Here is a 14,844-nt window from a genome sequence, read left to right as displayed (position 1 = left end):
TGCATTGTAACCTGTTGCTCCGCGGACCAACCCGGTTTGCTGTATATGACTGATCACCATATGCAATAAACCAAAAGCTTAATTACATCAGACTCTGTAAGAACTCTTATTTATTTCCAGAAGGCACCGAAGTGTGGAGGAAGGCCCTTGGTCCCTCTGGCCCAAACCCGGAGGATAGGCATCACATCAGGATGTGCAAATGTCTCACTAAAACCCCTTCAGCTGGTACAAAATGCAGCTGCTTGAATCTTAACTAGAACTAAACGTTTTGAGCATATTACCCCAATTCTAACCTCTCTCCACTGGTTACCCATTAAATACCGGATCGATTTTAAAATACTCTTACTCACATTTAAGGCTTTAAATGGGCTTGCTCCTCCCTATTTTAAGAAACTTCTTCATCCATACCTTCCACAAAGAGCCCTTCGTTCCCAAAATGCCGGGCTTCTCATCATTCCAAGAGTGGGCAAAACTACTATAGGCGGTAGAGCCTTTTCCTATCAAGCCCCTCTTCTATGGAACAGCTTACCTACTGAGGTTCGGGGAGCAGACTCTCTCTCCACCTTTAAGTCTAGGCTAAGAACATATCTATATAGTAAATCCTTTAGTTGAGGGACATGGCCTGGTGCTGGCGTGGATCATAGAGTCTCTGGTGGACTAAGTGGTCATTGCTGTCATGACATGGACTCTGTGCCGTGAACTGGTGTTGACTGCCTTAGGGCCGCCCTCATGACTATGCCAGTTCCTTGCCTCCCGTCCCCTGGTTATGCTGCCATGATGTTAGTCTGCCGGGGTTTTTTTCCTTGTTGCACACTGGCACCTTTTTTCTCTGCCCCTCCTCTCCTGCCTCTCTGCTGTATATTCATGTCATTCTTACCATCCACTAATCATTGTTCTCTATTTGTTTCCTGTCCCTGCTCCAGGCTCCTGCCTGGAGCTGTAGTCCAAGCATCACACCCCAATCTCCAGTCCTGCTACTTCGCTGCCCTGCCTCTCAAGCCAACTGCATGCCAAGAACCGGACATTCTCTAGGATACATTTTATAATTACTCTGTTATTTACTACTGTCTATCAAACCAAAACTCAAATGTCTTAAAGTACATTGTACAATTCCAAGTATTCTATGTAATTCTATCTGCCCAGTGCCAGCCAGAAGCAGATGGGCTCCCCCTCTGACCCGGGTTCTGCTCAAGGTTTCTTCCTGTAAATTAGGGAGTTTTTCCTTGCCACTGTTGCCTTAGGCTTGCTCTCAGGGGGTCTCAGGCCTGGGAAAAATGTAAAGCTGCTTTGTGACAACTCGTGTTGTAAAAAGCGCTATACAAATAAAATTGAATTGAATTAAATTAAATGAGAAACTTATGGACTTATTTCCATCATTATTCTTGCTGAAACATTTCTGATTTTTTATTTCTTTAATTCATTAGGTAATATTTTGATTGTTACGGCCATTATTGCATATGAACAGTGAAAAAATGCTCTGAATGTACAGGAAATAAAAGAGATGTTGACCTTTAACTGTCTGTTATCATTGATGCAGTCATCTACCAAAATCCATTTTTAAATGCTTTTAATGGCAAATATTGATATATGTGATTAATTTAGATTAATTAAACACAAAGCAAGTAATTCATTAGATTAATTTTTTAATCGCTTGACAGCCATAATTATATTATGTCAATGGTAATCATACAAAAATGCAATATATGTTAACAATAATCAATAGTATTGGCAGCACCGAGGTGGTGGAGGGGCCCCCAAATCAAATTTTGCTTAGGACCCCATAAAGGCTTGGGCTGGCCCTAGGTTGTAGATATGAAATAAATAAATAATTGTATGTAGTGTGTGGATTGTGTGTGTAAATTGTGTTTCATTGACGATCTGGCAACTTGGGTAACGTCAGACAAACATACAAAACTTATGGATCCGTGTCATGGATGCAAGCCAAGGCAATCAACTAGGCCAGTGTTTCTCAACCCTCTCCTGTAGTATCCCCTGCCCTGCATGTTTTAGATCTCTCCCTGCTCCAACACAGCTGATTCAAATGATCAACTCGTTATGAACTCCTGAAGCTGCTTAATAACAAACTGATCATTTGAATCAGTTGTGTTGGACAGGGAGAGATATAAAACATGCAGGGCAGGGGGTTGTCCAGGAGAGGGTTGAGAAACACTGAACTAGGCTATACACGTTTTGCACACACATCACCAAGGCTTACATCGTTAATGTCAGCCCTATGTTGGAGACAATGCAGAAATTTGCTGTGATTTTGAAACCGAATTACTCGGCGACGCTTTGTTGCACAGAGAAACAAGTATTATCAGAAAGGGTTAGTTCTGCTGTTTATTTTGATATGCGGTATGTTGTGAAGCGATATAAGGACTTAATGACTTATTCAACCGAGAAGCAGGACTGTGAAAATGGGTGAAGAAATTAGTAAAGATATTACTTTGTAAAAGTTTGATCTGTCTTCATAACGTGACTATTTCGGTATGTACAAATATGTGACTAGCATCATTACAAAGCTCCGGTTCCGCTCTTTCTTATGATATGTGTTCCATACCTATGTGATGACGACTTCATGAGTAATACGGGGTTTAAGGGTTGAAAGACATTTTTAGTGACAATTGCGAGTGACAGATAATTTTAAAAAGATTTTTCCAAAGACCCCACAAAAAACATCAAATCAAAAGAATATGTTCCGTGCCCATTATCTTTCACAGGGCGGCTTGAGCATAATCATGCGAGAATTACTTTCATGCATTTTTTCAATGATAGTCTATCGACCAGACATCTTTCCCCACTGGAGACGCTGTAATGGAGTCGCCTCAGTCCCGGACCAATTGACTGTTTTGCTAGAAGAGACGTCATTCGACTCGACGTATGCTTGCTATCCGGGAATGCACTTCAATTCCACTCGCTCCGAGTGCGGCTCCCTGGAATTGGTCTTTATCATGTTGCAGTACATGAAATGTTAAGATACTCCAGTTTAGGAGTTGATGTCACTCTATGGAAAAACTTGTCTGACCAGGAAGTTGGCGTTTCCTGTTTCTTCACCGCTGTAAAGTAGCTGCCGCCAGATAGGCCCACATCAGTTATATATATATATATATAATCTACTGTTAGCATATCCGTTTAGCATAGGTGCACAGCACTTGCAAAGCACTTGCTCTGTAAACGGTAAAACTTATGTGCCGGGCCAACGAGGTATCAAAGGACCACAATGCCGGCACTACAGATCTGTTCGGTACTGCTCTTTTTTTGCGATTTGAATTGTTTTGCAGATGATGTTAAATTAAAACATAAATCGGTCGTCAAACCAGTTCGATTATTCACTGAGGAAGAGTTAGAAAAGTACAATGGACAGGAGGTATGTACAAGTGAAAGAATCTTTCGTTAGTTCCTGTTTCCATTTCATTTATGTTTATGTTGTATGTCTAGCTCACCAGCTGTTGGTATTTTAGACATGGAATCGTGTCTTTTTCGGTAAGTACTGTTACTTATTGAGGACTTTTTCGAGACATGGAATCACGTCTCTTTCGGTGAGTACTGTTACTTATCGGCACAACTTCTTTCTGGCAGAATGCGTTTTGTTACGTGTGGCTGTAGTGTGGCTAAAAGCATACCCTGTGTGTATGCTTTTAGCTGTTTTACGAACAAGATGCGACTACTCCCGCGGGACAAGAATCAAAACACACTCGGAAACTATTACTTTAATATCATGTCAGCATTACACCCAAATAAACCAATTTTTAACGTTCAGCCTGAGGCATAGCTCTATTTTTTATAGTGAAATTATTTACTTGCCTACCCATAGCACATTTATAATAATAATAGTAGGTTATACTATTATTACAAAGTTATTATATTCAAAGCTTTATTTGTACCACCTTTCATACGCTTCACACTAAAAAAATATTCACAAGCAAATCCAAGTTGAATTAATAAAAGCAAGCTAATAATATTACATGCAAAAGATGATCAGGGAATTACAAAAAAGAAAAGACAAAATATAAAGTGCACAAATGGTGACAAAAGAAAAATACAAATTAAGATAACAAAAGTACAATATTTATTTATGCTTTTCCTCTTTATGCAACCCTGTTTTAGAATTAAGGCCCTGTTCACACCTGTTATTAACATGCGTCTTGGGTGATCCGATCACAGGTGGACAGCTCTAAATACGTCTAACACCTGGCATTAAAATGTGTCCCCACATGCATCTCGAGTGACCACTTGTGATCGGATCTCACTTCTTCACTCTATATGCAAATAAACACGTACATCATTTCCGTTTGCAAATGTAAGTTGATGCATCATTCAAAGGTCTGCTTGAACGAATGTTATGACTGTCACTATGAAATAATGCGTGTTGTATCTGTAAATGAAAACCTAGTTGACTAGCAAGCTAGATTCCGTTCATCACTGAAATTAAATACAGTTAACTCAGCTGCAGCCTTTTGTTAAATTCTGTTTGTCGTTGGAAAAAGCAGCAACGCTAGATTAGAACATTTTGAACTTTACCGTATTTGTCTGGCACCTTTCAAGTATGGTTGAATAAAATAGGCTAACCATATTATGCTTCCAAAGTTTCTTATGTTATTCACTGCAATGAAAATGTTTCATAATGTAGTTTAATATCAAAGGGTGTTTGCTGGTTAGTGTTTTGAAGTGTTGTGAATACATCTATGAAGTGCACTTGTTATGGAAGAAGGGACATTCAAAAATGAAAACCGAAATCCTATGAGTATGGACGCTTTTTTGAGAGGAGATAGTGTTTATGACATGTGAGATGTCAGACAAATTTGGTGATCATTGATCGCTGTTTTGGGACATTAAGCCACGTTAAGCTTTTTCCTTATAATGGGCATCAATGGAGAGGAAAACGTGAGATAACGACCATACTCCAAGGATTTCGGTTTTGATTTTTTTGACAGGAGGAAGTGTTTCTGACAAGAGATGTCCGAGAGAAATTTGGTGATCATTGATCGCAGTTTTGGAACATTAAGCCACGTTAAGTGTTTTAGAAAGTCCCTATGATATTCATGATATCGTAAATCTTGACTCTCACAATAGTCTGTATGTAATATATTGCATTACACCTTTGGGGCTTGGAAGCATTTGAGGTAGCTTGCGAACTCTAGTTGTTGTTGCCTGTTATCGCACTTTAAAACCCTTTCATACTTAACTTATTTTTCATGCTATGTAGCGCACATGGTTTATGTTTTCACTAGCGTTATTTAGCTTCACATAGTTTTCAGTTAGCATTTGCTATATTTTTTAAACGTGAATTCACTGTTACCTCAAAGCTAAAATTAGCTAGAATTTTTCCAATCTCGTATTCTAATTGCACCGTTGGCGCGCGAATGAGTACGTAGTTCCGGTTAAAGGTGCTTTCAGATAGGACGCGGTGGGTGCAGCGCTGCGCTAAAGAACCCATTCATTTCTATGTGTTTGCATGGCGCAAGAACGTATGAGCTCTCCGCTGAGCACAGCGCAAGGCCGCGCTTACCGTCCCTGTGCATTGCGCCGAGGTTAAAAAATGTTGAACTTGGGCGCAGCATTCTGTGATGTCAACTCGGCGCGTCCAATTGCAGAGAACCTGACTGCTCTGTGCAGATAGGTGTGCAGAAAAATGGAGGAGAAGCTGATTTTGGTGGTGTCCAAGTACCCTGAAATCTACAATACTAGTTTAAAAACTAGTATTGAAAAACATACCGGGACATAAACAGAAAAGCCGTGATTTGGAAAGAAATTTCCAACAACCTAGGCTTAACAGGATACATGGTACTTCCAAAACTGCTGCTCGAAAAACTAGCCTCTGCTACTACCTGCTAACCACTTCCTGGAAATCTTTTTGGTTGCCTAGTAACTGGCGCCCACGATTTGCGCGTTTGCACTCTCTTCCCCCCCCCCCCGCACTGCGCCCAACCTCCACGGTGAGCGCAGCGTAGACTGTGTCCTATCTGAAAGCACCTTAAGCAGAGGACGTCAGTTGAGTAGATGGTCCTTCAATGTGGCCCAGGACGCATTTGCGTTCACACTGCTAAAAGAATGTGGCCGTATGCGGCCCAGACCACCTCCGAATGTGGTCTGAGAAAACGTATCTCAATGCGTCCTAAATGCATCTTTTGGTGTGTTCACACCTGTACTTAGCGCTGTCCACTTGTGATCAGATCACCCAAGACACATGTTAATACCAGGTGTGAACAGGGCCTAAGATAGTATTGTAATACTTTAAAATGTAGATTTGGCTAGTCCCACTGTGAAAATCTCTGCGTTCATGCAGGAACGCTGAAGCAAGATGACTGTAATCCTCACACAGTAAGCCCTCATTGGAGGATAGGTGCATCTAAACTGACGTCATCTACGCAAATTCCAAGCACCTGACCAATCCCAGGGTCTGAGCATGGTGAGGGAAGGAAACCCCACTCGACCGATCCACACTGGATAATTTGTTCTTGATGAGTAACATATTTCGCAGAGCCTTATTCCCTATCCGTTGCTGTGAAAGTGATTGTTGCATTGTCAGCTGCCACTTTTGCTCTCCATGAATTTACATCAACAACACTGACACAATTGGTCCACATAGTCAATACGTGTCCATGTAATGGACATCCAGATAGTTTGCATTGTTAACATTATATTTGTGCACATGAAGGCCATAACATTTTGTGGTTTGTCCTAATGCTAGATGAGTAGTCTGAACAAGTTTATGCAAGGACCTAGGTTTCATTTGAACATTTGGGGGGACCACAAACAGTAAATTTTCTTCATTATGATTGTGTGTGTGGTCTTTCTCTCTTTTGTCTTCCTCTAGTCTTCCTCTCTGTCTTGTTACAATGTTTATTGTAAATTGTTGCTGGAATTGAACTTCCCCAAGGTGATAGGGCAAACACAGGCTTAAAGGTAAAGTGGATAAATCCTGATTTACCTGTACATAGGCACAACTTTATTACACTCACAACTCGGCAAACCCCAGCCCACTCCAATGCCCTCTGTGGTAGATGTTTTGTGGTCATTGCCCTGACTGTTGCACACAGCAAAAACATTACATCTACACTAGGGCTGCAACTATTTTGATAGTCAAGTAATCTATCGATTGTTGAAACAAATAATTGACTATTTGCATTATGAATTGCACAATTATTCAATAGCTCTTATTTGTCTATAGACTTAAATTTAGCTTGAGGTTGTTTTAGGCATATGCAAACTGACAATAAAGACAATAAAGATGCGAACTTCATTCAAAAATACGTCTTTTAATGAATGGTTACTAGGACTAATTCAGTGAGGGCAGTTGCTTGCTGGGGAGTACAAGTCTGCTTCGTTTGAAGAAAGCCATCCATGGTAGCATTACGAGAACAAACAAACCCATAACTCATTTGAACTAATTCGAATGCAACCCGCATTGGGCCTGCACGCATAGACACGAGTTGTAGAAGTTTATATCAAATTCTCTGGTGTTCTCTAAACTTGTGCACTCGGCAGCATCACTATCTCCAATCATAAATGTCGCTATGACAATGATGCGATGTTTAAACAGAGAATTTCTAAATGCCAGATGGGCTCTGGTTTAACATTGTAAAGTTAGGGCACATTTGGAATATGAACAGAATTGTTGTGAATAATAGGTTATTATGTGCTACACTGTATGTTCAATGTCATTAATAATTTATTGATCAAGAGAAAATGTATTTCAAAATAGACAACGTTACAGGTCATAATGTGAAGTAACATGGCTTTTAACATTAACATTAGCTATGCTAGCTAGCTAACTACCTTAACGAGACAAGTCTTCATCATCCAGAGAGCCAGCGTGCCACCTCTACAGATGCTCGAGCATAACTGATGTGCTCCCATGCCAGGCAAGGTCAGGTTTGCAAATGGTGCAGTTCACAACCTTCTTGGCAGAGTTAACCCTTTCTCGCGTACGGTCACACTGGTGTGATTAGCCGTTTAGCGCGTACATGCTAAAACCGGTGCAATTAGAAAACTAGATTAGAAAAATTCTAGCTAATTTTAGCTTTGAGGAAACAGCGATTTAACATTAAAAAATATAGCAAATGCTAACTGGAAAGTATGAGAAGCTTAATAACGCTGATGGAAACATAACAAACCATGTAATACGCACGCTACATAGCATAAAAATAAGTTATGTGCGAAAGGGTTAAGAGTGAAATGCTGCCACGCCTTTGAGGTCTTCAGTCGTGACAGTGTTGCCATCTCTATTGTTCACTCCAGTAAAGCAACGTAGCTTAGGCTACATGTCTGAGTATTCCGAGTCAGCACAAAAAACACGCAATGACGTCACCAACTAATCGACAATTAAATTTGTTGGCAACTAATTTGGTCATCGATTTTAGTCGACTATGTTGATTATTCATTCCACCCCTAATTTACACCATTACATTTACACCATTAAAATCATTCCCAGAATTTAGCTACTTTCTTTAATATGCTAGGAAATCTAGAGTGCAGAATATAGGTGTAGATGTTTTTGTTGTATAGGTAATAGAACTTAAAGGCCCCTGAGTAGCTCTGTGGCCAAGGCTTTTGCTTTGAATGCAGTGCAGTGCTTTACAGCCGAGGTTCAATCCCGACACCCCATCAACCGATGATGATGAAGAGCCCAGAATAGCAGAACAAATTGGCTTAGTTCTGTCAGGGAAAGGGATAGGTAGGTTGGCCGTTTTTACTTCTCTTTGCACAGCACATACTCCTGCAGATCCATCAGGCACCCACAGACTGCCCGTGTAAAACAAAGCATTAAGCATCTTCTTCTGGCTCAAGTCAAGAGTGCTATCTGGGCAAGTGGTGCTTGACATCACAGATTTTGATGGAGGCAACATGCTTGGGATTTGTGGGAGGAGAAGTGAATTAAAATGATGAATAAATGTTTTTCCTAATTCCCATCATCCCCCAAATGAAAACATTAAGATCAAAGGATCTTAAGCCTCTTGGCTGTTGAAAAGGGAAATTGAGAGTCCCCCTGATGCTCCCTTCCATGAGCTTAACTGTTACAGTCCCTTCCATGGCCACCTGCAGTGTTATTATTCTGATATTTTTCTTCTGACCATGATTATTTAAATCTTCCAGATTCCCCAACAGTACATCCATTGTTGGTCAGCCTGCACCTGCAGATTTTAGTAAAGGCTAAATTGTTTACCTGCATCATGTGACCCAATAACTACTGTTCTAAAGTGTAACCTCACTGTTTTTCAGGAGGGGCAGCCTATTTACATGGCAGTGAAAGGAGTGGTGTTTGATGTCACAAAAGGGAAAGGTAATTGGGATCTCTTGTTGGTGTTATCTGTCCACTCAAGGGCTTTTCCTGACCATTACTTGTGTTAATGCATTTTTGTACTTGTACTTGCATGTATGCATTATATGATATTATTCTTAACAGCATGGATTACTTTTTAGAGTTCTATGGAAAGAATGCCCCGTATAATGTCCTCGTGGGGAAAGACAGTACAAGGGCTGTGGCTAAAATGTCCCTGGATCCAGAAGACCTGACACATGATACTGTAAGTAAGGGAGATACGTAGGAAAAACATGCCCTCCTTTGACCTCTTTGTATTGGGGAGTACTTTCAGTGTTTGGGTCACAGGCTCAGCTCCTTAGCCACTGCAGGTAACTCCTATACCTACAAACAACTTGCCGCTACATACTTTCCAGATGCACTCCATCTTCAGAGACAAAATAGAGACAAACAACAGAGACAAAATATACATAGTCCTACTAAGGTTACCATTGTCAGTACAATATTTGCAGGGTTTGACATTAACAGTTGCCCAGACAATAAAATATAATCTCCTCCTGTCCTCCATAAAACATGACAATACGTATCTTCATCAGAAAAAACAGTATTCATTTGACCTTATGATTCTTATGTGTGAAATTCTCATTGCAACTGCTTAATCTAGCGAGTTTGTTATTGAGTGTTCTGTTGCCAATCAATACATGAAACACTTTGATTGGAGTAGCCAGCATATCTCTCTGCTGTACATCACTCTTAACTCACGCGCTCTTCAGTGAGAGAGACAGTGCTCCACTGATGGAACGCGCTGTTCAAAGCCTTGTCAGCAAGTGAACAAGAAGTTGCTAGCTACAATTTTTTTCCTGCATATCTTACTGTGTCAAATCTATTTCATTAAAAGAAGAGGATTGTGTCAGTTTCTTTGTGTTGTTAGCTTTGAAGTTGACTTGAAGTGTCTTCAACTCAACCAAGCCTCTAACAGGAACAATAAGCAATCTATCTAGCAAGTGCTTACAGCTTGTTGTCTCCCAAAGAGAGAAGCAGCTGGGAATTATTTAGTGTGCTGGTTCGCGCTGTGATGAAGCAAGTCATTTTATTTAGCTCTCCAACCTGGTTTTATTTCTAGTTAGCTGTTTAGCTAGGTATCTTACATGAGCTTGGTTCAGGCATTGTTGAATTGAGAAACGCAGATGTGTATCGATGAGTTTTTTATAGTCCAAAAGCATCTCTCACAGGGAAAGCACTACACACATTAGGCTGTTTTATGTTTTTTGACTCATTTGGCTAACGGCCAAAAAAAAGCCTAATTACACAGTATACCCTTGTAAATGTTATACACAATTGCCACCTTACAAACTTGATTAGTATTGTAAAGAAGAGATTTGAGCTTGAGTAGAGAAATCTACAAGCCTGCAGTTTTTTCCTCCCAAAACGGTCTTGAGTCGATGCACTATGGTCACTTGTTCCGAGTGGTTCCCCTACCTCAATACCGCCGATTCTATCAGGATTATTACACAGAACCAGATTTAGAATTGTGTTCTCTCTCGTAGTCTGAGTAACAGACTGTATCAAAAAACAGTCATTTACAACATCCAAAAACTCTTCCTCACATTTACCTTGACCTGACACAGCTTTTCAATTAATTGAAGGGTAATTGAAGTCCCCCATTACTATTGTCTCACCCTCCTGACATGCTAGCTTAATATTATCAAAGAGCATACTGTAGACACTGCTGTCTGAGGCTGGTGGCCTTTAACATACTCCAACATTCAGACCCTTTTCATTTTCCCCCAATATTTTAATCCATATGTCTTCACTAACACCAAGGGGCTCCATTCCTGGAATTTCCTGAATATTAAGATTATCCTTTACATAGAGAGCTACACCTCCTCCTCTTCTTTTCTTAGCAGCTTGTGTCCCTCTACGTTATACTCATCCCCATTCCCTGCACCAAGCCACGTCTCTGTGATCCCAACAACATCATAATTACTATTACTCATAACAGTTTCTAGATCTAAAAATTTTATTTTTTTATGCTCTAGCATTTAACCAGGAATTTCAGGGTACTACCTGTGCATTACCTGTCCTTCCCCTCTACCCCCTAGCTGCTCAAAACTACCTCTATTACAGTGCTGCTCTGACTGATTTACAGTCATGGTTCCCTCACTACTAATAAAATATTTAGCCATGGTGTATTCTATTTTGGCAGTCTGTCTATCCCTCTCACTGTATAACCCCTCCCCCACAAACCCTAGATCAGTGTTTTTCAACCCTCTCCTGGAGGACCCCTTGCCCTGCATGTTTTAGATCTCTCCCTGCTCCAACACAGCTGATTCAAATGATCAACTCGTTATGAACTCCTGAAGCTCCTTAATAACAAACTGATCATTTGAATCAGCTGTGTTGGGGGTTCTCCAGGAGAGGGTTGAGAAACACTGCCCTAGATTAAATAACCCTCTGCTACCCTAAGCATACGCTGTCCCAGTGCAGCTGTACCCCTCCGGTTCAGGTGTAACCCGTCACGCTTGTACAGGTCACCCCTGTTCCAAAAGGAGTCCCAGTAGCCCATAAACCTGTACCCCTCTTTCCTATACCAGGTTTGTAGCCACATGTTAAACCTCCATATAAAGGTTTGCTTCCCTTGCTTGCACATGGTACTAGTAGAATTCCAGAGAAGACTACCGTGGAGGTTCTGCTCCTAATCTTCCCCACTAGCTCCATAAATTTTTCTTGCAGAACCCCGAACCTACGCCTTCCTATGTCATTGGCTCCAACATGGACCATGACCACTGGATCCTCCCCTGCTCTGGCCAGGAGCTTGTCCGCACTCTCCAGGAGGTCTCCAACTTGGGCACCAGGCAGGCAACAGACCATGCGAGACTTTGTTGCGCGAACACACTATGCTATCTACCCCTCTAATGATTGAGTCCCCCACTATCACTAACTCCCTTTTCTTGGAGGATGAGGCCACCTGGGTATTAATCAGCTCCTGGAGCTCTAACAATTCCAGATTACTGTGGAGTCCAGCTAGTTGGGCCTCGAGATCAAGAATCTTGTTCTCCAAGTGCTCAAGGAGTCGGCAATGGTCGCAGGTGAACTCATGCTGGAGGTCTCCCTCCAGAAGTCCGATCATCCGGCAACTCTCGCACAGTTTTGGCCGCATTTTTCTCCCCTAACTAAACACACTTTTCCTAAATAAAGATTTACTGCCGAGACAGAATTACCAGCTAAAAAGTGCTAGAAGCACCGAGGTGGCCCAGAACAGCCAAAGGCAGAAATCAAGAACAAGAAATGCCAGCTAAGCATAGATACAATAAAACTACACTTGCAGTTCAGTGAAAGCAGACGCACTAACACAACCAGAATCAGGATATCCTAAAAGCTGACGCTGAAGAACGGCAAAAAAGTAAACAAGCGAACAGGCTAGCTAGCTAAACTACCTGACTAGCTGGCTAAAGTATGCTACTTAAATATTTAAGGACTTGCTCCTGAGAGGGCAAAAAACCACAAAAAAACCTCGCGTCAGCTACAATGTCCTGAATTAGCTACGTTTGCTAACAGGCTAGCTTGGTGGCCAATGCTTAGATGGAGGGGAAAAAGTGGAAAATTCCCTATTTAATAGCTAGGTAAATAGCCCCAATTTTTATTTTTATCCTATTGAATGTAATAGCACAGAGACCACTCCACAAACACAGCAGGAACTCGTCCGGGCTAGAGCAATCAAGCAATCGAGCAAGAGCAAGCAATTGAGCAAGCAGGCAGAGCTGTGCAATGTGAACTCCATTGCTATGAATCCTTAGTGATTGTTGATATTGGGTGTTAACAGGTAGCTAATGTTTGTCAATTTGTTCTGTCAGCACAATAATATAGGGGCAGCAGTGTAGCATAGTGGTTAAGGAGCAGAAATTACTAACTGAAAGGTTGCTGGATCGATTCTCTGCTGGGGCACTGCTGCTCTATTCTTTGGCAAGGTACATAACCTACAATTATATAATATATATAATGTAAACTCCATGCTTACTGTCACTTGAACTTGATGCCATACAAGGAATAGCATATTAATACAGCTCCTCTCCCTCCCCCCTCTCTGGCAGATGGGACTAACTGATGCAGAGCTGCAGTCACTTGAGAGTGTGTTCAGTGGAACATACAAAGCCAAGTACCCAATCGTGGGCTACACATCAAGACACATGCTTAATGAGGATGGGAGGCCCAAAAAGGACTTTCAGCCTGAGGACCAGCCTAATTTCAGCACCAGGGATGAATTCTGAGAGTTTCTTTTACTTGTAGGGAAAAAAAGTATGATTGTATTCATTTATTATAGTCACTTTTGGACCTGATGGCATTAGAATGTGCTTTAATCCCCAGCTGAGTGACCACAGTTTCTGACTGTAATTTGGTTCTTCACTGTTTACAGACAGCTGTAGAGTCATCCTGTCTGTAGGCACTTGCATGCCTGAGAGTGAAATGATTCTGCTTTTCAAACCAGTTTCAATGTTAATCACTCATCTAAAGCTCTTATTTGTGACACTACTGCAAGGTCACCCCTGATTGCATGTCAGTCAGAAATCCACTGCATATCTCAGATTCCTCTAGATCCACTCTCACAGTACCTTATGATCTTGTTAGTTACTTCTCAATAAAAAAAAAATTGACAGTATCCGTTTTCCTACACTTATTTTTGCGAAAATGGTCTTGGAGTGGTAATTTGAATACTGTAATGGCTTATGCTACTGTGTTGAGGTTTGACACTGTTGTAATTACTTTGTATTTGCTCTCATTCTGCATTTGTAAAACACCTGCGTTTTGGCTGTGAGATGCTACCCGCAAGGTGGATGCCATAAAAGTTGGGAGAACACAAGACCACTCAACACCCCTGTCATCTGTAAGGACTTGTAAACACAAACCTTTTTCATGTTTTCTGCTTGTGAGTGTGGATAGAATAATGTGAAGAAGTGTTTTATGTTGCAAAAAATAAATATTTCCAGAGGCACCATTTATCAATGTGTGTAGAACTGCTGCTGAATTTATTGTCAGCACATTGCATTCCATAACATTTACATTATTGTAATCTTATCCAGAGCAACTTACATAGAGGCACAAAATCTGGACCATGTATATGTGTGTAACATTTTTATATATCAGTCAGTCAGCACCTTGTGTTGTGAAAGGGCACTCCTGTTCAACTTAGTCTATTAAAGTAGGTCTATTTTCATTTAACCAAGTAGCTGCATTAGCTTTTTACAATTTTAGCAACTTACTTTCAGCAACTCACACAACCCACAGTTAGCCTGTGTCAAAAAGGAATAAATGTTCTGAGAGCAATCCCTTGTCTCTGTTTCTTTCACAACTTGGCTGAAACAAAGCCCAGAGGCTGCACATACTACAATGATGACAAAAAAGGTGATGTATATAACAGGAAATAAGAAAAGGTCACCGAGAAGCACTTCTAAAAAATGTGTGTTTTCAATTTGATTTGAAAATTCTGTGTGCGTGGTGCCTCTCGTGTTTGGGCAGGGTGCTCCTCTCTCTCACAGCTTCTGGGCAGGATGTTGCAACGCCTAGGGGTGTAAAAGCAGAATGAT

At 41.0% G+C, this 14,844-nt stretch overlaps 1 protein-coding gene across 1 annotated transcript; it reads left to right on the top strand.

The window, feature by feature from the left end:
* The first annotated feature begins 2,884 nt into the window (after positions 1–2,884).
* nenf (neudesin neurotrophic factor) lies at positions 2,885–14,535 on the top strand. The gene is made up of 4 exons (XM_036542360.1): positions 2,885–3,367; positions 9,223–9,283; positions 9,424–9,527; positions 13,354–14,535. Exons 1-4 carry the CDS (start codon positions 3,221–3,223, stop codon positions 13,528–13,530), a joined length of 489 nt encoding a protein of 162 aa, XP_036398253.1. The 5' UTR covers positions 2,885–3,220; the 3' UTR covers positions 13,531–14,535.
* The last annotated feature ends 309 nt before the right edge of the window (positions 14,536–14,844 follow it).

This window comes from Megalops cyprinoides, chromosome 12 (assembly GCF_013368585.1).
Source record: "Megalops cyprinoides isolate fMegCyp1 chromosome 12, fMegCyp1.pri, whole genome shotgun sequence".
NCBI lineage: Eukaryota > Metazoa > Chordata > Actinopteri > Elopiformes > Megalopidae > Megalops > Megalops cyprinoides.
The sequence above is the reverse complement of the archived record's forward strand: the minus strand, read 5'-3'. Positions and strand labels throughout refer to the sequence as shown.

Bases quoted from the DNA above. Each gene is read 5' to 3' on its own strand.
- nenf (XM_036542360.1), top strand. From the start codon at position 3,221: ATGCCGGCACTACAGATCTGTTCGGTACTGCTCTTTTTTTGCGATTTG. The intron at 3,368-9,222 runs GTATGTACAAGT...ACTGTTTTTCAG, and splicing joins AAAAGTACAATGGACAGGAG to GAGGGGCAGCCTATTTACAT. The intron at 9,528-13,353 runs GTAAGTAAGGGA...CCTCTCTGGCAG, and splicing joins AAGACCTGACACATGATACT to ATGGGACTAACTGATGCAGA.